General features: G+C 46.0%; 1 protein-coding gene across 1 annotated transcript; it reads left to right on the forward strand.

Annotated features, from left to right (window-relative positions):
- Positions 1–538: 538 nt before the first annotated feature.
- POLR1E (RNA polymerase I subunit E) lies at positions 539–16,152 on the forward strand. The gene is made up of 12 exons (XM_042913878.1): positions 539–722; positions 1,280–1,383; positions 2,593–2,669; positions 4,598–4,683; positions 7,045–7,103; positions 7,887–8,031; positions 9,856–9,963; positions 10,561–10,657; positions 12,569–12,702; positions 13,593–13,674; positions 14,345–14,476; positions 15,802–16,152. The coding sequence occupies exons 1-12, from the start codon at positions 647–649 to the stop codon at positions 15,959–15,961; spliced, it is 1,260 nt and encodes a 419-aa protein (XP_042769812.1). The 5' UTR covers positions 539–646; the 3' UTR covers positions 15,962–16,152.
- The last annotated feature ends 2,206 nt before the right edge of the window (positions 16,153–18,358 follow it).

Raw genomic sequence — 18,358 nt, forward strand, 5'->3', positions numbered from 1 at the left:
ATCACTTGGAAACATTAGACAAATCCAGATTGAGGGGCATTCCACAAAATAACTGGCCTGTAATCTTTAAAATTTAAAGTTTATAGTCAGAGTGAGGGACTGTTCTGGGTTGAAGGAAACTAAAGGGCTATGGCAACTAAATGCAACCTGTGTTTTCCGACAGGTTCTTTCTGCTGCAAAAACTATTGGGACGATTAGTGACCTCGTTTGTGGAATCTTGAAAGAAAGCAACTTGGATAACAGACGAGACGACCTGACTTCTTGCCCTTCAAAAATGCCCTTGTTTGGGTCCACGCTTACAGGAGCTTCTTTGGCCCTTCGGCTCTGGCAATTCCTAGTCCCACACAAGCCTCAACGCGCAGGCAGAGCGCTAGTTCAGCAAAGAGGACTGGTGCCTGTAGTGGGCAGAAGTCCCGCCTCTCCGGGGCGGGGCGAAGAGTGGGCGGGAACGGCGCCTCCGCATTCCGGGAAGAGCGAGTAGGGGGCGGTGCCGGGGGGGAGGAGCCACGCCGGCTCCGCACGCGCGGGGCGGGGCGGGTGAGGCCGCGCCTCTTCCGTCCTGTGGCCCTGCTGTCGCATGTGGAGTGGCAAACACGGCCCGGGGGTGTTCGTGTAAACGCCTAACCTTGGCGACCGGACTGGCGAGATGGCGGCGGAGGTGTTGTCGAGTGCGAGGTGGCTGTACTGTGGGGAGCCCGACGACAGCCATAGAGCAGTACTGGGTAAAGACTGCGGCGCCGGAGCGGAGTTCCCCGTAGCTCTCTCCCCTTCCGTCTGGGTGCCTGTACAGTCCTCCCGCCCCTGTCGGGCCCCTTTCCCCGCTGGACCGAGACCCCCTTTAGTCTCCTCCACTAATTGGGACTTGGCCTGGGCTCCTCTGCCATCCCACCATCTTTCTGTCACCACTTCCTCTGGATGAGGATATCCCAGCCACCCTCTTCTCCAAAGCTGTACCTGTCGTCTCCTCCCCACTCACCTGCCCCATCTCCTCTCTATTGGGCAGAAATTCCCCTTTCTCTCTAGCTCTGGCCCAGGTCTCCTCAGCTCTGTTCCCCTAGTTATTCCCTTCTACCACAGCCCTTCCCCAGCACTGCCCTCACTTCTCCATCTCTTCCCAACTGGACCAGGACCTCCTTCAGCCCCCCTTTAGGTCAGGACCTGGGCTTCCTTACCATCCCCGTTCCTTCAGTCGCTCCCTCCCAAGGACAGTCCAGGTCCTCCCCAGCATACACTGTGGGTCCTTCTACTTCCATCTCATTCTCGGGCTGCAATCTTACAGTCCAGTTCTCCAATGGGCAGCTGCAGAATCCAGGCAACATGCGCTTTACCTTGTACAAGAGCAATGACTCCACAAACCCCAGGAAGAGAGGTCAGCGGATCCTGGTAAGTGCTACAGTGGCCACTTGGCTCCACTCTGCAGGCCTCTGGAGGCGCTTGAGTGCGGGTGGATGTGGGTCAAAGCAGGAGGAGAAAGGGGTGGTGGTGGATAGCAAACGGGCCTTTGAAGAACTCCTGTGAGTCCCAGCAGGTCAGGGGTGTGGGGACAGGCTCCATTCAGTTATGTACTTTTGGTGAAGTGATGGCCTTTCATTGATTTATTCATTTGACAAGCATTGGTTGAACACCCACATGGCCCTATGCTGTAAGCTGCAAGGGAAACAGCTAGGTAGGACCTGGCCCCGCTCTGAGGGAGCTCATACTCTAGAGCACGGTTTTTCAACCTTGGCACCATTGACATTTGGATCCAGATAATTCTTTGTTGTTGGCCCATCCTGTGCATTGCAGGACATTCAACGGCTTCCCTGGTCTCTAACCACTAGATACCAGTAGCACCTTGTAGTTGTGACAGTCAGAATATCAAACATTCCCAGATATCCCCGGAAGAGGATTTCCCTCGGTTGAGAACCACTGATGTAGAGAGATGAGAACTGGTTTTGAGTTCAGTAACTTCTACAAGCAGACGAGCTCAGAGCCTGGCAGAGGGAGAGTGAGCTCAGTCAGAGAAGTCTCTGCTTGCCAGAAGGCCTTCCCCGGGAGAAAGTGCATTGGAGCTGAGCTCTGAAGGATAGAGGAGGGTTTGACAGCTGAGGTTTAGTATTCCAAGTGGAGAGGATGGCAAGGACAAACAGGGAAGCAGGAAAGCTTGACTGTGATTGAGGAATGAATCAGCTGTTTCCATAGTCCTGTGAATATATAAGGAATAGTCCTGGGAGAAATGGGCCAAGAAGCTCAGGAAGGGCTTGGACTTTGGGCCCAGAGGTTGCTGGCAGAACCACTTTGTAGCATGTTTCTAAGCGCTGGGACCCCAGGACCTCTCTCCCGAGTCCTATGGTGCAATTCCCCTGAGAACTTTTCAGACCACATAGAAGCCAGCACTGTCTGGGGCTTCCCTTTCAAAAGTCCTCTTGCCTTTCTCCTAGGGACACCCAGATTCACTTGGACGGTGGGACTAGATCATCTCCCAGAGGCTCTCTGCTTCTAATCCACTGGTTCTGGATTCTAAAGCTTTTACAAATGTGGGAAAGGGAGACAAGATGCTTAATACCTTTCAATATTGGTTGTAGTGATGGTTTTTTTCCCTTTACATTTTAGGCAGCTGAAACAGACAGACTTTCCTATGTGGGAAATAATTTTGGGACTGGAGCCCTCAAATGCAACACTCTGTGCAGGTAGGGATAGGGGAAGGGACAGCGGGAGGAGGAGGATAGTGGTGGTGAGCCTGGCACTACTATGTTTGCTCTTTATTTTAGGGACAGTGGGGGAAATCTGGAGAGGTTTACCATGTCCCTTGTTCCCAGATCCAGAGGTCCTCACAGCAGCATGTGGACATGCCTGAGAAGGGAAAACAAGTTACATTTGTTGGATTTCCTAACAAATCTCATTCATTTACAATTTTTTAGAGGTGCCTGGCTGGCTCAGTCAGTGGAGTGTGTGACTCTTGATCTCGGGGTTGTGATTTTGAGCCCCACATTGAATATAGAGATTACTTTAAAATAAAATCTTAGGGGTGCTTGGGTGGCTCACTTGGTTAAGTGTCCAACTCTTAATTTTGGCTCAGGTCATGATCTTGAGGTTCGGGGGATCGAGCCTCACATCGGGCTCTGGGCTGACAGTGCAGAACCTGCCTGGGATTCTCTCTCTCCCTCTCTCTGCCCCTCCCTAACCGCCCCCCCCCCAACCCTGGCCAGACTAAATAAATAAACATTTTTTAAAAATAAAATAAAATCTTAAAAATAATAATTAAAAAAATTGAGATATAATACAACATATTAGTTTTTTTTTTTTTTTTTTTTAATTTTTTTTTTAACGTTTATTTATTTTTGAGACAGAGAGAGACAGAGCATGAACAGGGGAGGGGCAGAGAGAGAGGGAGACACAGAATCTGAAACAGGCTCCAGGCTCTGAGCTGTCAGCACAGAGCCCGACGCGGGGCTCGAACTCACGGACCGCGAGATCGTGACCTGAGCCGAAGTCGGCCGCCTAACCGACTGAGCCACCCAGGCGCCCCCAACATATTAGTTTTGGTATATAGCATAATGATTAGATATTTGTATATATTGCACAGTGGTCACCACAGTAAGTATAGTCATTCATTACCACACATAGTTAGAATTTTTTTCTTATGATCAGAACTTTTAAGATTTATTCTCAACAACTTTTAAATATACAATATAGTATTATTAGCTACAGTCACCATGCTGTACATTACATTCCCAGGGCTTATTTATTTTGTAACTGAAAGTACCTTTTGACCACCTCATTAATTTGCAGTATCCTTTATAATTGTCTTGTTTCCAAAAGGCAGCCGTCTCCACTTATTTGGAATATGTGATCAATAGGCCAAAGCTTGCCAGAAATTTTTCCTGGAACTAACTCCAAGAAAAGCATTTGGTAGTGTCAAAGACTCCAGGGTTTCTATCCAGCTCTACTACTGATCAACTGACTTTGGACAGCTCTGTCCTTCACTGACCCCCGCTCTCTCCCCGGGTGCAATGAAGATTGTTCACCCGAACAGACTGTAACCGTCAGGCGCTGGCATAACACAGGCAGTGTTCCTCTGATAGTGTCCAACCGTGAAGCACAAAAAAGGCCTTTTCAAAGCCCCCATCAAACCACCCTGCTAGAGGTCAGATTAATGTGTATGTACTTAAAACCATTAACACCACATCATGCCCTTACAAAGATTCTCTAGTTCAGATTGGTCTTCTCCCCATAATTACCAAGGTTTTACTTGTCTTTGCCTCCATAAAATTTATGTGTGCAGCAAATTCTAGTGTAATTCTAGATTCTTATATCTCCAAATAGTTTCCCACTACAGCAATGAGCACAAGTGTGATTGGCTACCAGAATCACCTGGTAGCATTTTTTTTTTCTTCCAGAACCACCTCTTGAATTCCCTCCTTCCTTCGCTCCTTTCCCTCTCATGCTAAGAATTGCTGCTCTTGGGGATCATGGTTACTCAGCAACAAGTGATGTGTTCCTCAAGTGCACTGGGGCAGAAAGATCCTTGAGTACTTTTAAGCAGGAAAAAGGAAGTTGTATAAACAATACCTTTTGCATAATCCATTACCATTGGTATTACTCCTTCTTTATTCAGGCACTTTGTGGGAGTCCTGAACAAGACCTCCGGCCAGATGGAGGTGTATGATGCTGAATTGTTCAACATGCAGCCACTGTTTTCAGGTAGGTCCCAGTCATGAAGGCTCACAAAAACACTGTATATTTTAGGTTTGCTGGACGAGTTAGTTGTCGATTTGTAAAACGTAGTTTGTACTTATTTTTAAAAGGGTGCCTTTCTGCAAATATTTATTGATGACCTACTATGTTCCAGGCACAAGTTAGGGGCTGGGGGTGTAGCAAAACAGACACAGATCCTGTCCCTTCAGTGTTTACAGATTTGAGATCAGAAAATAATTTTAGTTAAAGTCAGTTGAGCAATGATCGGAGCAGAATATTGGAGGGCATGTCCAATATTTTTTTTCATTCAAAGGCCTTTTTTAAAACTCTTAACTGTTCTGGTTGGAGTAGAGCTTTTAGGGTCTCTAGCAGGTGATGGGAGTTACTTATGGGTTGGACAGTAACTTTTCTTGTTTGTTTGTTTATTTATTTATTTATTTATTTATTTATTTATTTATTTATTTATTTATTATTTTGAGAGAGAGAGAGAACAAGGGAGAGGTAGAGAGAGAATCCCAAGTGGGCTCTGTGACAAACTCTGATATCATGACCTGAGCTGAAATCAGGAGTCACATGCTTAACCGACTGAGCCACCCAGGTAGCCCCTCTATGCTTTCTAATTTAGGCGGAGATCTATTTTTACCCTAATCCAGAGGGAGAACTTGTACTGTTTCTCTGCTTTGGCATCTCAGAATGCTCCAGACTGGAGTGGGATCCTCCAGAAGGTTGGAGGGTCAGACTCAAGGGGTTCCTGTTCTCTAAATCTTAAATACTGCAAACCATGGTGAGGAGGGTAGAGATGAGGAAGGATTGCTAGGGTCTTGGTGGATCTGCCAGATACTTTCAGAGACAGTGGTTCCAACTTCATTCCCGCAGAGCAGCGATGCCAGTCCTTTTGAGAATCTGAGGGACCTGGACCTACCTCCTGGAAACATACACAGTATACAAGAATATGTATGAGATTTTGCATACAGTTGTAAAGGGCATTTGAGTCCTGAAACCCATCTGTGAATTTCAGGGATCCATAGTCTATAGGTTAAGAATTCCTTGCTTTGGGGGCACCTAGGTGGCTCAGTAGGTTAAGTGTCCAACTTTGGCTCAGGTCATGATCTCACAGTTCATGAGATTGAGCCCTGTATCGGGCTCTGTGCTGACAGTGCAGAACCTGCTTGAGATTCTCTTTCTCTCTCTCAAAAATAAACAAACAAACTTAAAAAAAAAAAAAAAAAAGAATTCCTTGCTTTGCAAACATATGTAACTGCATTTAGATTATCCTCCAAATGCTCTACCGACTTCCCAAGAGGCAAAGGAAATTGTTCATTAATTTGCTGATTAAACAAATTTTTGTTTTTACATGTAAAAAAATGTGTAAATAATGGTTTATTTGGGACAGTGCATATATGTATGTATGTATGTATATATATATATATACACATACATATATATACGTATATATATATATACATATATATGTATATATATATATACGTATATATATGTATATATACGACAGTATATACACGACAGTGTATATATATATATATATATACACACATAATATATATTATATATACAAATATATACACATACACACACACGTATGTATGTGTATACACATACATGCACACACATGCAACATTTATTAAGTGCCTGTGTGCTAGGCACTGTTCTAAGCACTTTCAGTGCACTACATCATTTACTTCACACAACCCTCTGGTTGTTTTATCAATGACAAAACTGGCACAGAAGTGAACCAACTTGGCAGGGACACAATGCTGCTATCTATGTCTATATAAAGTACCATATCATGTCGTGTATGTATATATGATCTGGGATTGAGACTCGGGCAAGGTCACTCTAGAGCTTATGCTCCTGTGTCCACTAGATTATACTGCCCCTTATATATAAATACTTTATGGGAGATTTGAGAGCTTTATGTAAGTAATACATACCTCACATTTATGCTTACCTACTTTTAGGTCTTTTATAAGGAGGGCAAAACTATTTACTGGAAAGAACCAAGGACTTAGTTTCTAATCCCATCTTGGCCACTGCCTGGTCAACAGACTTGGGGCAAATTATTTCATCTGGAGGCTTCATTTTTCCTTATTTGTAAAATGAACAGTTGGACCAGATGACCCCCTCATTTGACTTCTTAATTTATCCTCCAAATCCTCTGACTGTACTAAAGCCACAGACTAATTGTTTTCAGGATCCATTATATTAAACTCTGGGAAATCCTGAAGTAAAGAAATCTGTTTTTCTGAGATTGGCTGTTAAAATAAATATTAAACACTATTATAATCTGTGGGCCTTACAGCTCACTTTTTTTTCCTCTCTGTTTTTGTTTGTTTTGTGTTTTGATAGATGAATCAGTCGAGAGTGGCTCGACACGAGATAATGAGGCCAAAACTTTTAGAGAAAAGGTAAGTGTGACAGAACTGAGATGTGGGACCCGAAATGCGTTCCTTTTAGGCCTTGCGTTTTCCCATCAGTATAATGAGCTGGCCCAACATAGGGCTGCTCCCAGCTCATTCAGTCTGTGGTTCTCTGGCAAGGCCACCTGCAGAGGCCTCCATGGCCTCACAGAGCCATCCTTCCATGTGGGACAGGTATACGCTGCTCTGTGCCAGTGTGCGGAACTGGTTCTCTGGGCTGATATAGGTGTAGCATAATACTTGGTTTTGGATTTAATCCAAGTTTCAGAAAATACTGGTTGTAGCCTGGAAACTTTCTCATTAAAACAAAAGTAAACTTCAAGATTTTCAAGGTAGGCGGTTTCTGCAAAGCTCATCTCACCCCAGGATGGCAATTGATTGAATCTTCAGTACTGCCTGGAGCAGTGTTGAGAGCGGGTATGAGGCTGTCTTCAGACTCAGAGGGAAAGAATGAGTGATTAGCAACATCTGCTATGGGTACAGGGCTGGAAAACAGTAAGCTGTATGCCACAGATTTACCAATCCTAATTCTGGTCTTTTTACTTTACAAATGGAGACACTGTTGATTTGTAAATACCCCCTGACAGTTTATAAAGCAAGTACTTCAGATGTGTTAATACAAGAAGCCTGGGAGATAGATACATATGGTTCAGCCCAATTTGCAAGTGAGGTAATAATCATGGCTCAGAAAGGCCGAGGGTTTCCCCATAGTCACACAGGAATAGTAGTGCCCAACCTGTCCCTAGACAGACCACATTTGTCCCTGCACAGATGGATTCTTGCATTGAAGCCTTTGGAACCACCAAACAGAAGCGGGCTTTGAATTCCAGAAGAATGAACAGAGTTGGCAATGAATCTCTGAATTGTGCAGTAGCTAAAGCCGCAGAGAATATTATTGATGCAAAGGGTGTGACTGGTAAGCAGCTGGGACCTGGGTAAGAGTCTGCTCATAGAGACCACTTTCTCTTCTCTTGAGATCTTTTACCTGCCCCACAGATGGAAATAATGGGCATTCAGGCTGGATTCCTTCTTCTCACTGAGTGCTTTCCTGGGAACAGACTCTGGAAGTAGTAAGAAACATCTGCCCTTGGGGAGTTCCCAGTCAAGTAGAGGAGACAGGCACGGGAATGGATGTGTGTATGCGTGTCCTTGGTGCCAGGGTTCCAGCTGGCAGGGTGCTCTGGGCACAGGGAGGTCTTGGGGAAAAAGACCAAGGTGATGTTGGTGCTGATTAACCCTCTGGAGACAGGGCTTCACTTTGGTGCCAGTGGACCTTTTTCTGTTCCTAAATTCGTCAGCAGCTTGAGTATTTAATTGTATTATTTAAAAATGTATTTATTGCTCAAATGCATTATAAGAACGTAAGAGAAGGTTTACATAAGAGCGGTTTTTCTATTAGAGTGGGATTTTAGTAATTTTGAGAAAATCTTCCCAAACCCTCTGATCATATAAATATTTTCCTATGTTTTCTTGCAGTACTTTCATAATTTTACTTTTTACATTTAAAGCTTAAGACTTATTTTGGCATATGGTAGAGACCTAATTTTATATTTTCTAAATGATTAACCAGCTGTCCCCAACTCCATCCTTTTCTTGTAGAAGATGATTTAGAAAGTCCTCCTTCTCACTTTAGCACATTCTGTCTGTGTTCTGTTCCATTGTCCATTCTGTTCCCGTGGCAGCATGAGGCTGTTTTGATTTCAGTAGCCTCATCATCCGGTTTATTTTCTGATAGGGCAAGTTCCTCCTACTCCTTCCTTTTATTTTTTGCAAACATTAGAGTAACATGCTTTCTCCCCAGGTGATCTTAATTATTTTGTCAAATTCCCTCAAAACGCAATTGAGATTAATATGGAGAGAATCATCATCTTTATAATATTATGTTTTCTTATCCAGGAACATAAAAATATGTCTCTCCATTTATTTGAAAGCATTAGCAAATTAAAAAAATATTTTTTTAATGTTTATTTTTGAGAGAGAGAAAAAGAGGCAGAGAGAAAGAGACACAAAATCTGAAGCACGCTCCAGGCTTTGAGCTGTCAGCACAGAGCCTGACGCAGGGCTCGAACTCACGAACCGTGACATCATGAGCTGAGCCGAAGTCGGACACTTAACCGACTGAGCACTCAGGTGCCCCACATGAGGACATTTTTTAATGTTTTTGTTGCATTTACATGAATAAATTTTTTAATGTTTTTGTTGAGTCTACTGTCAGCTATCAAAGGACGTCTAAAAAGAAAAATAATTCACCCGTTTCTCATCATTTTTCCAGACCAACTATTATAATTTTCCCATATTCCTATCTGTCCACATCTATATGCATACTTAATTCTTAATGGTTATCCTTGTAGGCTAGTTCACAGTTTTATATTCTGGTTTTTTGTTTTTACTCACAATATGTGGGGAAGTTTTCTGGAGCCATTAAAGACTCTTTTGAATATCCCTCACTTTTAGCTTCTCTTGTATTGTAAATATTTATCGGTACACCTGCCTTTCCCAGCTATATTACAAGTCGCTTGAGGGGGACCACACCGTGTGCACCTTCTCCAGTGCCTGGTTAGGTTTGTGTCATGATAGCTGGAGCTGTCAGCCTGATGGGGAGGTCAGGCCACATTGGCAGAAGCATTCCAATGAGGAGTTTTCCGGACCAGTTACGATCTTGAGGACATAAATTATAGTGTATTGGGGAACCTGCAGCCAAATGGATGATACCGACACCATCTCTTCCTTTATTAAAAAGCTCTGGTCAGTGATGCCATCCGTGATGAACTGCAAGATGACTCCCTGTACCTTCCTCCCTGCCACGCTGATGCAGCCAAGCCTGAAGACGTGTATAAATTTGAAGACCGTATCCTTGTTGCAGTAGAAACGCTGCTTTATTTCCCAGGTTGGGATGTGTATACATGAGTGGGCAGACAGGCTCTCTGGTGTGTTGGTGGTCCCGTGATGCTCACGGAAGCTACATCCAGACCTTTGCGCTCGCTCCAGCGCTGTCGCTGGGTAGTCAGCTAGGCTTCCTCACTAGCTGTGGGACTGGCCCTCCGCCTCTGAGATTCAAACCCATTCCTCAGCAAAGTGCTGAGGTCACTCTCTGTCAGTAGTCAGGATAAGACTTCTAAGTCAACTAGTGCCTTAAGTCTAAGACAGACTGATTTGTAAAAGGTAGGGTTGGAGCATAGAATTTCCCTACTTGTGCGTCTAGTCAGAGGGAAAATGCCTGCAGTAGTTTTGTGATAAGCCGGGGAGGCAGAAAAGCCCAGGCAGGGAATGGGCTCTGGGCTGGGAGTCTGAAGGACCGAGACCCTGCGCTCAGCCCCAGTGTATTATGTGATCTATCCCCATCTGGGCCTCAGCTGTCCCATCTCTAAAACGAGGCCCCTCTGAGATGAGCTAGCCAGTTGGATGTTGCCATTTTGGTCAGATTGTGTTCTTGACCTGTGACTAGTTCTCTCCCCTGCTGAGTATGAAGCTCTTCAAAGCCCATCTGAAGCTTTCAGGAATGTCTCATCAGAGGAGATCCTGAAGATGATCGAAGAGAACAGGTACCCCTCAACCCCCTGGGTGGATGGAGTGTCTGGGGCAGTGATGTCAGAACATGACAGTAGTCAGGTGAAGCGGACTTTTAGGGATGTCAGTCAGTGAGGGTGTATGTCTTTTCAGCATTTCAACGTGAACGAGCCAGTGTTTTCTTGAAAATGTTTGGGTCTTCAGGCTTCTTGTCCCAAGGCTGTGGGTGGCATTCAAGGGAGAGAGAGGTGGCCTCTGAGTACCTGGAGCCTGTGGCTGGGCAGAGGGTGGTGGGGCCTTGTGGTCTGGGGCTTGGAACTAGAGCTGGCCCATGTCCCCAGTGTTATGCTGATAGTGATTGTCACCAGTGGGGTGGGGCCCAAGTGCGAGCCTGCGAGTAGGTGCCAGTGGAAGTGATGGTGTGCTGAGTGAGCATTTTAACTTAAATTTATGTATTTAAATACTGTATATTTTAAAGGGTGCCTGGATGGCTCAGTCGGTTAAGTGGCCAACACTTAATCTCGGCTCAAGTCATGATCTCACAGTTCGTGAGTTCAAGCCCCAAATCAGGAGTGCAGAGCCTGCTTCGGATTCTCTCTCTCTCTCTCTGCCCCTCCCCAACTCATGCCACATATGCTCGCCCGCTCTCTCTCTCTCTCTCTCAAAATAAATAAACTTAAAAAAAAAAAAGTACTGTATATTTTAAATAATTCAGATTATCTCTCCACCCTCCTTGGGCCTTTAAAAGCAGCTTTTTTTTTTTTGATGATAGTGGAATTTTTTTGCTCTTGAGTTTTTCCTTTTAATAATTTTATCTTGAGAAAATAAAAAATTACAAACCCTAGGTTGGTTCTCCGATTTTTTTAAGGGGAGGGAAGGGCAGAGAGAGAGAATGAGACTCCCAAGCAGGCTCTACACTTTCAGTGCAGAGCCTGATGCAGGGTTTGAACTCATGAACCATGAGATATGACCTGAGCTGAAATCAAGAGTCAGAGGCTTAAACGATTGAGCCACCCAGTGCCCCAAGTTCCTTGAGTTTTGAAAGTGCTTTTTTTCTTTTTTTCCCCTCCAAAGATTCATTTCCAGAAAAGTTTATTACTGGTTCTTGGTTGTCTTAATGTAGTTGTGGTTCAGCAGCAGGTGCAGGAATGAGCTCTGGGCTGAGTTTGAAGAAATAAGTCCCTGAGCTCTGCCCAAGGTATGGTGTGATCTGTGTGATCTTCCCTCCGCTGAGCCTCAGTTTTCCTATCTGTAAAACGAGGCCACTTTCTTAAAGAGCTTCGTTATCTGAGTCCAGGATCCTCATAGTGGTAGAATAGTACATAAAAATAATAGCTAACATAGATGGAGCTCTTACATGTGCCAAGTACTGTTCTAGACACTTTACTTGCATTGTCTCATTTAATGCACAGAAAGCCCCTACCCTGAGGCTACTATCATTGCCTTAAATTTTTAGGTGGAGATGATGTACAGAGATGTATAGAAGATGTACAGAAACTTTCCCAGGCCACTGAATGGCAGACAGGGGGTTCAAAACCAGGCATTTTAACTCAAGAGCCTGTGCTCCAGACCACTACATCAGGATGGGGCAGACCACGGCCTGTGTGCCAAGTCTGGCCTGCTGTCTGTGAATAAAGTTTTATTGGAACACAGCCATGGTCATTCATTTATGTATTATTAATGCCTGCTTTTGCAGTGGCAGCTTTGAGTAGATGGAACAGAGACCATATGGCCCACAAACCACAAATATTTACTGTCTAGTCCTTTACTGCCTTGGCACTAAACCATGCTCACTGTGTTATAAGGAACGTTGATAGGACGGCCCTTCCTTGACTGTTGAGTGTGTATCAGCTGTGAAGGATGCCTGCTGTTTTCATTGACAGCATGAATGGCTCCTGACAGAGCCGGTCTCATGCATCCCTCCATTGTCTCCTCCCCCGTTTTAGCCACTGCTCCTTTGTCATAGAAGCGTTGAAGTCTTTGCCATCAGATGAGGAGAGCCGAGACCGCCAGGCCCGATGCATATGGTTTCTGGACACGCTCATCAAATTTCGAGCACAAAAAGTGATTAAGCGGAAAAGTAAGTCCATGATAGACATTTTATTCTAGTTATTTCTAGCCTGTTACTTGTCTGTTAGACTAGCTGTAATGAGAGAAGAAAATGGATATGATTGTCTCGATCTTTATTTGTGACAGTGTAAAAGTGAGGTTCCTGTAGTCATGCCGGCAGACTGAAAGGACCGGCCCAGCTCTCTCCTCTTCTGAAAATGGGGATAGGCTGGCTTGTACCTTTGTTCAGAGCTGGCATCCACTACTTCTCGTCTGCATGGGGCAAAGTATAGTATCCAGTCAAATTATGAAAATTTTAAGGGACTGTTGGGCAAACGTGAGCTCTCTGGGGAGAAAAACTGGCTTTGTTCATATGACGGCTTATGGCAGGTTTATGTGTGTCTGCGTATTTCTGACTGACAAGGAAGAGAGCCCATTCCCGCTGGTAACACGTGTCACATGTCTAGGGCCATGCTGGATGCCCCACATCCACCCAGCGCTGGAAACCCACCTGTGGCTTTAGGCACAAGGTGATGCCGTCTTGTTACTGTGATTGAGCTCCCAAGAGTCTGTAACTGTTTTCAGGATTTGCCTGCTTCTTATTTTCACATTTCAGTCTCTCCTCCTTTCCCTCTCCTTGGGCTTTCTCCACTATCTATTTTGCTTTGTAACATCTTATGAATTCTAGATCTTTAGGCCTCATTGGAGTCTGGTTTTCCTCCCTGTCTCTGCCCCATCACAAACGTCTCTCGGGCGTGTGCAGTTTTCATTGGGAAGTGGCTTTTCTGTTTCATGGGCCCTGCTTCTGTTACCACATGGCTCCATTCATTGCAGTGGCCCAACTGCTGGCCAGCATCTCCTCATGGAGATGCTGTGGTGTGCAGGTTTGGAAACATGCTCAAACTCAGCTTTGTGTTGTAGGTGCCCTGGGACCTGGGGTCCCCCACATCATCAGTGCCAAACTGCTGAAGCACTTCACCTGCTTGACCTACAACAACGGCAGGTCAGGGGGATTGGCTTCTGGGGCTCCTGCCTTGGAGAAAGCGGGCTGGGGAGGGCAGTGAGAGTGGGGACGAGCGCATGGGTTGGATCCCATGTCCACGGACACTGCTGAGGAGAGCACTCACTGCCCTTTGCAAGGGTCTTCCTCAAATTGGTTGAGGAAACACTATGTATTACATGCTCTGTCCCCCTTGGAGAAGTTCACATTAGAGGCTCTGGGAAGTCCTGCAGCTGGAGACTTCTTTCACTTCATACACTTCTCCAAGGAGCCTTTCCTAATATCTCATAGAACCAATGTTCTATGGAAAGGCAGTGTTGCAGAAAAGGGCAGGCCAGTGCCCTTTGCGTTTGGGATGACTGTTTTCCCAGCCTCCCGGCTGAGCAGTGGGGACACGCTCAGAGGGTCCGTGTCCTTGAGAAGCCCTAACTGTGCCTGGGGAAAGTGTAGCTGTGGCCCACTCGGAGGGAACACTGGGATTGCCTCATTGCCCCACTGTGCGTGAAGGCATGGATACCTTGACTGGACAAGGAATGTTGCTCAGATTTCTTCTCCCCAAGGTGGGAAGACAATGAGTGTGCATGAGAACAGGCTTGGATGTTTTTATTCCACTTCTAGAATAATCATCTTAGAGTTTAACGCTGTCTCTCCTTCACTGCCACTGATTTTGTAGCCTACGGAACTTAATTTCGGATTCGATGAAGGCGAAGGTCACCGCGTATGTAATCATACTGGCTTTGCACATAAGCGACTTCCAGATTGACCTGACACTGTTACAGAGGGACTTGAAGCTCAGCGAGAGAAGGTGAGCGCAACAGAGTAATAAGCTCCCTGTAGGGTGCTTAGTATTTCTGGTACTACTGGAAAGCAGGAAGCACCATCAAGGGACCTGGGGACATTTGATACGGGCCAGAGGACAGTTGTCAGCGAATGAGTGATTAAATGGATGCACAACCAAGACATTACCAAGTGCCTTGTCTATTCTACGCACAGTATTAAATCTGTCACGATCTCAGTGATTTTCCTAAAAACCAATGGGAGAATCTTCAGTTCAAAGAAGTCAGTGACTCCCAGCGTCACACGACCAAGACGGGGGGAATAGTTGGGCTTTGAGCCTGAGCCTTCCCATAGCATTCTGTCCCTGTATAACCCAGCAGTCTCTGAATTGCTGTCACTGGGGAGAGGGGGTCTGTATGGTCCTGAGGGGTGGAGCCCAGGGGTGGAAGTTGTAAGAGAACCCAATTTCAGCCTAGCAAAAAGAACGTCCTCAGAGTTGGATGGAAGGGGCTGCCAGACATGGTGGGGCCACCGTTTGTCAGGGATATCACACTGGGGCTTCTATGACCCCACAGCCTTACTGAGGAACAGGGACAGGCTCGGAGGGTCCTGGGAGAGTTGGCAGAGTTGTGATCTTGGGCCTTTTCCAGCCTTGCTAGGAAGGATTCGGACAAAGCAGGCAGAACTTTCCAGGATCCTGAACTGTGGGATATGCTGGCCTTTGGGTGATTTAAGAGCGTCTGGTATCCAAGGCCCCCGATGGTGTTCCAAGAGAGCCAGCGAGAATACCCTTGTCTGGGCTCTTCTAGCAGTCCCTGGAGGGATTATCCTGAGGGCCGTCCACAAAAGGCATTCTAATAGGCATTGAGGTGGAAAATAAAAGAGAAACAAGATGCTCGGAGCCTGTAAAGTTCTAGCAAAATTCTAGCAAGTGCTCAATCCTGGTTATCAGAAGTAAACAAAGTTATTAATTGTGTCTAGATAACCTGGTTTTCCATCACCTATATGGATACTTGCTAATAGCAACACATTAAAATGAAATTGTCTTGGGGCGCCTGGCTGGCTCAGTGGAGTGTGCAGCTCTTGATCTCAGAGTTGTAAGTTTGAGCCCCACGTTGGGTGTAGGGGTTACTTAAAAATAAAAATCTTTTACAAATAAATAAGATACATTACATTACATTACCTTGTCTTTTTGATGGCTCTGGAGCAGATCTTGTCTGCTTCTCTGCTCTGCTCCTGGTGGCCGTTGGGGATTCTGTCTTCACGGGCCGGAGTGTGAATGCTGCTCCCCCTGCCAAGGGCAGACCTGCTGAGGACACTCCCTCCCTTTTGTTCTGTGTGTTTGCTCCTTAGGATGATGGAGATAGCGAGGGCCATGAGGCTGAAGATCTCTAAAAGAAGGGTGTCTCTGGCAGCTGGCGGGGAGGAGGATCACAAGCTGGGCACTCTGTCCATCCCGCTGCCTCCAGCCCAGACCTCGGACCACCAGTCAAAGCGGAGGAGGATCACCTAGAGAGTGCTTTCCAGATGGAGCATTTTGGCCACACGGAGCCACTACTTGTGTTCATTTCCATTTTTATTTTTAAAATGAGAAGGAAAAAGAAGCCTTGCTTTGGCGTGGTACGAAGCCAGAAGCAGCATCTCAAGTCATGCTTGTGTTTGGTGGAAAGATAAAGTAATTGCCATGTTGGACTTCACCTCTCACCTCTGGTGTCGCTGTGATTATAAATGGCAGGCGGTTCCTGTGGGAGGGTGGGGCCTGGGGAAGTCCGAGCCAACAGATCTCACAGGCTGAACCCTAGGCCAGATCTAATGGATCAGTATTAATAAAGAGGGCTGTGAAGAGAGCTGTGATGCCTAGTCTGGAAGGGCCACGCAGCCCAGCTGGGCTGGAAGAGGAGGCCTCCGGCTTTCCCAGTAGCTGTGGGTCACCTGTGTCGTGGGGTTGCCGAAGGGGGCCAGTTTAGTTTGAGGCTGCCATAACAGAGGAGCCGGTCAGAGGAAGAGATTGACAAAGCTGGTTACTCTGCCTGGCTCGGGCCCACAGAGGGCAGGGGTCAGCTCTGAAAGCACGTTTTTGAGAGAGATGAATCAAAGTGAAGTACGGAAAACAAATGGTTCTAGACCTCTTTACATTTTTTTTTTTTTTAACGTTTATTTATTTTTGAGACAGAGAGAGACAGAGCATGAACGGGGGAGGGGCAGAGAGAGAGGGAGACACAGAATCCGAAGCAGGCTCCAGGCTCTGAGCCATCAGCCCAGAGCCCGACGCGGGGCTCGAACTCACGGACCACGAGATCGTGACCTGAGCTGAAGTCGGACGCTTAACTGACTGAGCCACCCAGGCGCCCCTAGACCTCTTTAAAAAGAGGATTTGATGCGTGGATAGAATGCTATAAAATTGTGAAAGGGCTCCACAGGTGGGAATCGGGAGATTGCCCCTGGCTCTGCTGAGTTTAAGAACACATGGCTGGGGGGCACCTGAGTGGCTCAGTAGGCCATCTGACTCTTGATCTGGGCTCAGATCAAGACGGTTTGTGGGATCGAGGCCCGCAATGGTATGGAGCCTGTTTGGGATTCTCTCTCACAAAGTAAATAAATAAACATTTAAAAAAAGTGCACCGCTGGGGTTGCCAGCTGGGCATCAAGATGCCACGTCCGCCCCAGACTGCTTCTTGGATTGCGGAGGCTGGTGACGACACTGCGATGCTGAGTCCAGCCACCAGTGCTTTCAGTCCCCCCATTTCCACCCTTTTACTTGTCAGCACTAACAGCCAAAAGATCAAGAAGCTGGCCTCCATTTTGCTTCCTTTTTCTGTGAGCATTTGACCCTTGAATAATCCAGGGTTAGGGGGCATCAACCCCTCACACAGTCAAAAATCCATGTGTAATTTTTTTTAAGTTTATTTTTGAGAGAGAGCGTGTGCACGAGCAGGGGAGGGGCAGAGAGGGAAGCAGAGAGAGAATCCCAAGCAGGCTCTACACTGTCGACGCAGAGCCCGTTGCGGGGCTTAGACCCACAAACTGAGATATGGCCTGAGCCGAAATCAAGAGGCAGATGCTTAACCAGCTGAACCACCCAAGTGCCTCCCGTGTGTAATTTTTGACACCCCCAAAATTTGACTAATGGCCTACTCTTGACCGTAAGCCTTAATGATAAGCAACACGTATTTTGTACATTATATGTATTACATACTGTATTCTTTAAGATAGAGAAAAGAAAATGTTAGGAACACACAGTACTTCATTGGGAAAAAATTTACGTGTAAGTGGATCCACGAAGTTCAAATCCACGTTGTTCAAGAGTCGACTGGAATTTCATAGTTTTCTGCCAGATACCTGTATTACTGTTACAATCCTCGGGGATAAGTGAGTGTTACTTGAGAGAGAAGCTACTGGAGAGCATTGTTTGAGCTTTGGTGCTTTGAAAGCAACATGGGCACGTCGTTTATCTTGCAAATTCCAGGCAGGTAGTGTTTTCATAAGAATGGTTTTCACTCCATTTGGATGAATGTATTTATAGAAGTGAAAGCTTTGGGGGAAGGAAATAGATTGATTTTTTTTTTCTTCTTGAACTTTTGAAATTCTTCTTTCCACTCCAATTGTAGTTGAGCCCAGGGTGCTATTCTTTCCTTTTTAATGTTTTATTTTTGAGAGCACAGGTGGGGGAAGGGCAGGGGTGGGGTGGGACAGAGGATCCAAAGCAGGCTCTATGCTGACAGCAGCAAGCCCAATGTGGGGCTCGAACTTAGGACCGGTAAGATCATGACCTGGGCCGAAGGTTGGACACTCAACCAACTGAGCCACTGAGGTGCCTCTTATTTTGTATTAGTTTTTATTTTAGAGAGCTCACAAGTGGGGGAGAGGGGCAGAAAAAGAAGAGAGAGAATCTCAAGCAGGCTCCATGCTC

This window comes from Panthera leo, chromosome D4, assembly GCF_018350215.1.
Source record: "Panthera leo isolate Ple1 chromosome D4, P.leo_Ple1_pat1.1, whole genome shotgun sequence".
Classification (NCBI taxonomy): domain Eukaryota; kingdom Metazoa; phylum Chordata; class Mammalia; order Carnivora; family Felidae; genus Panthera; species Panthera leo.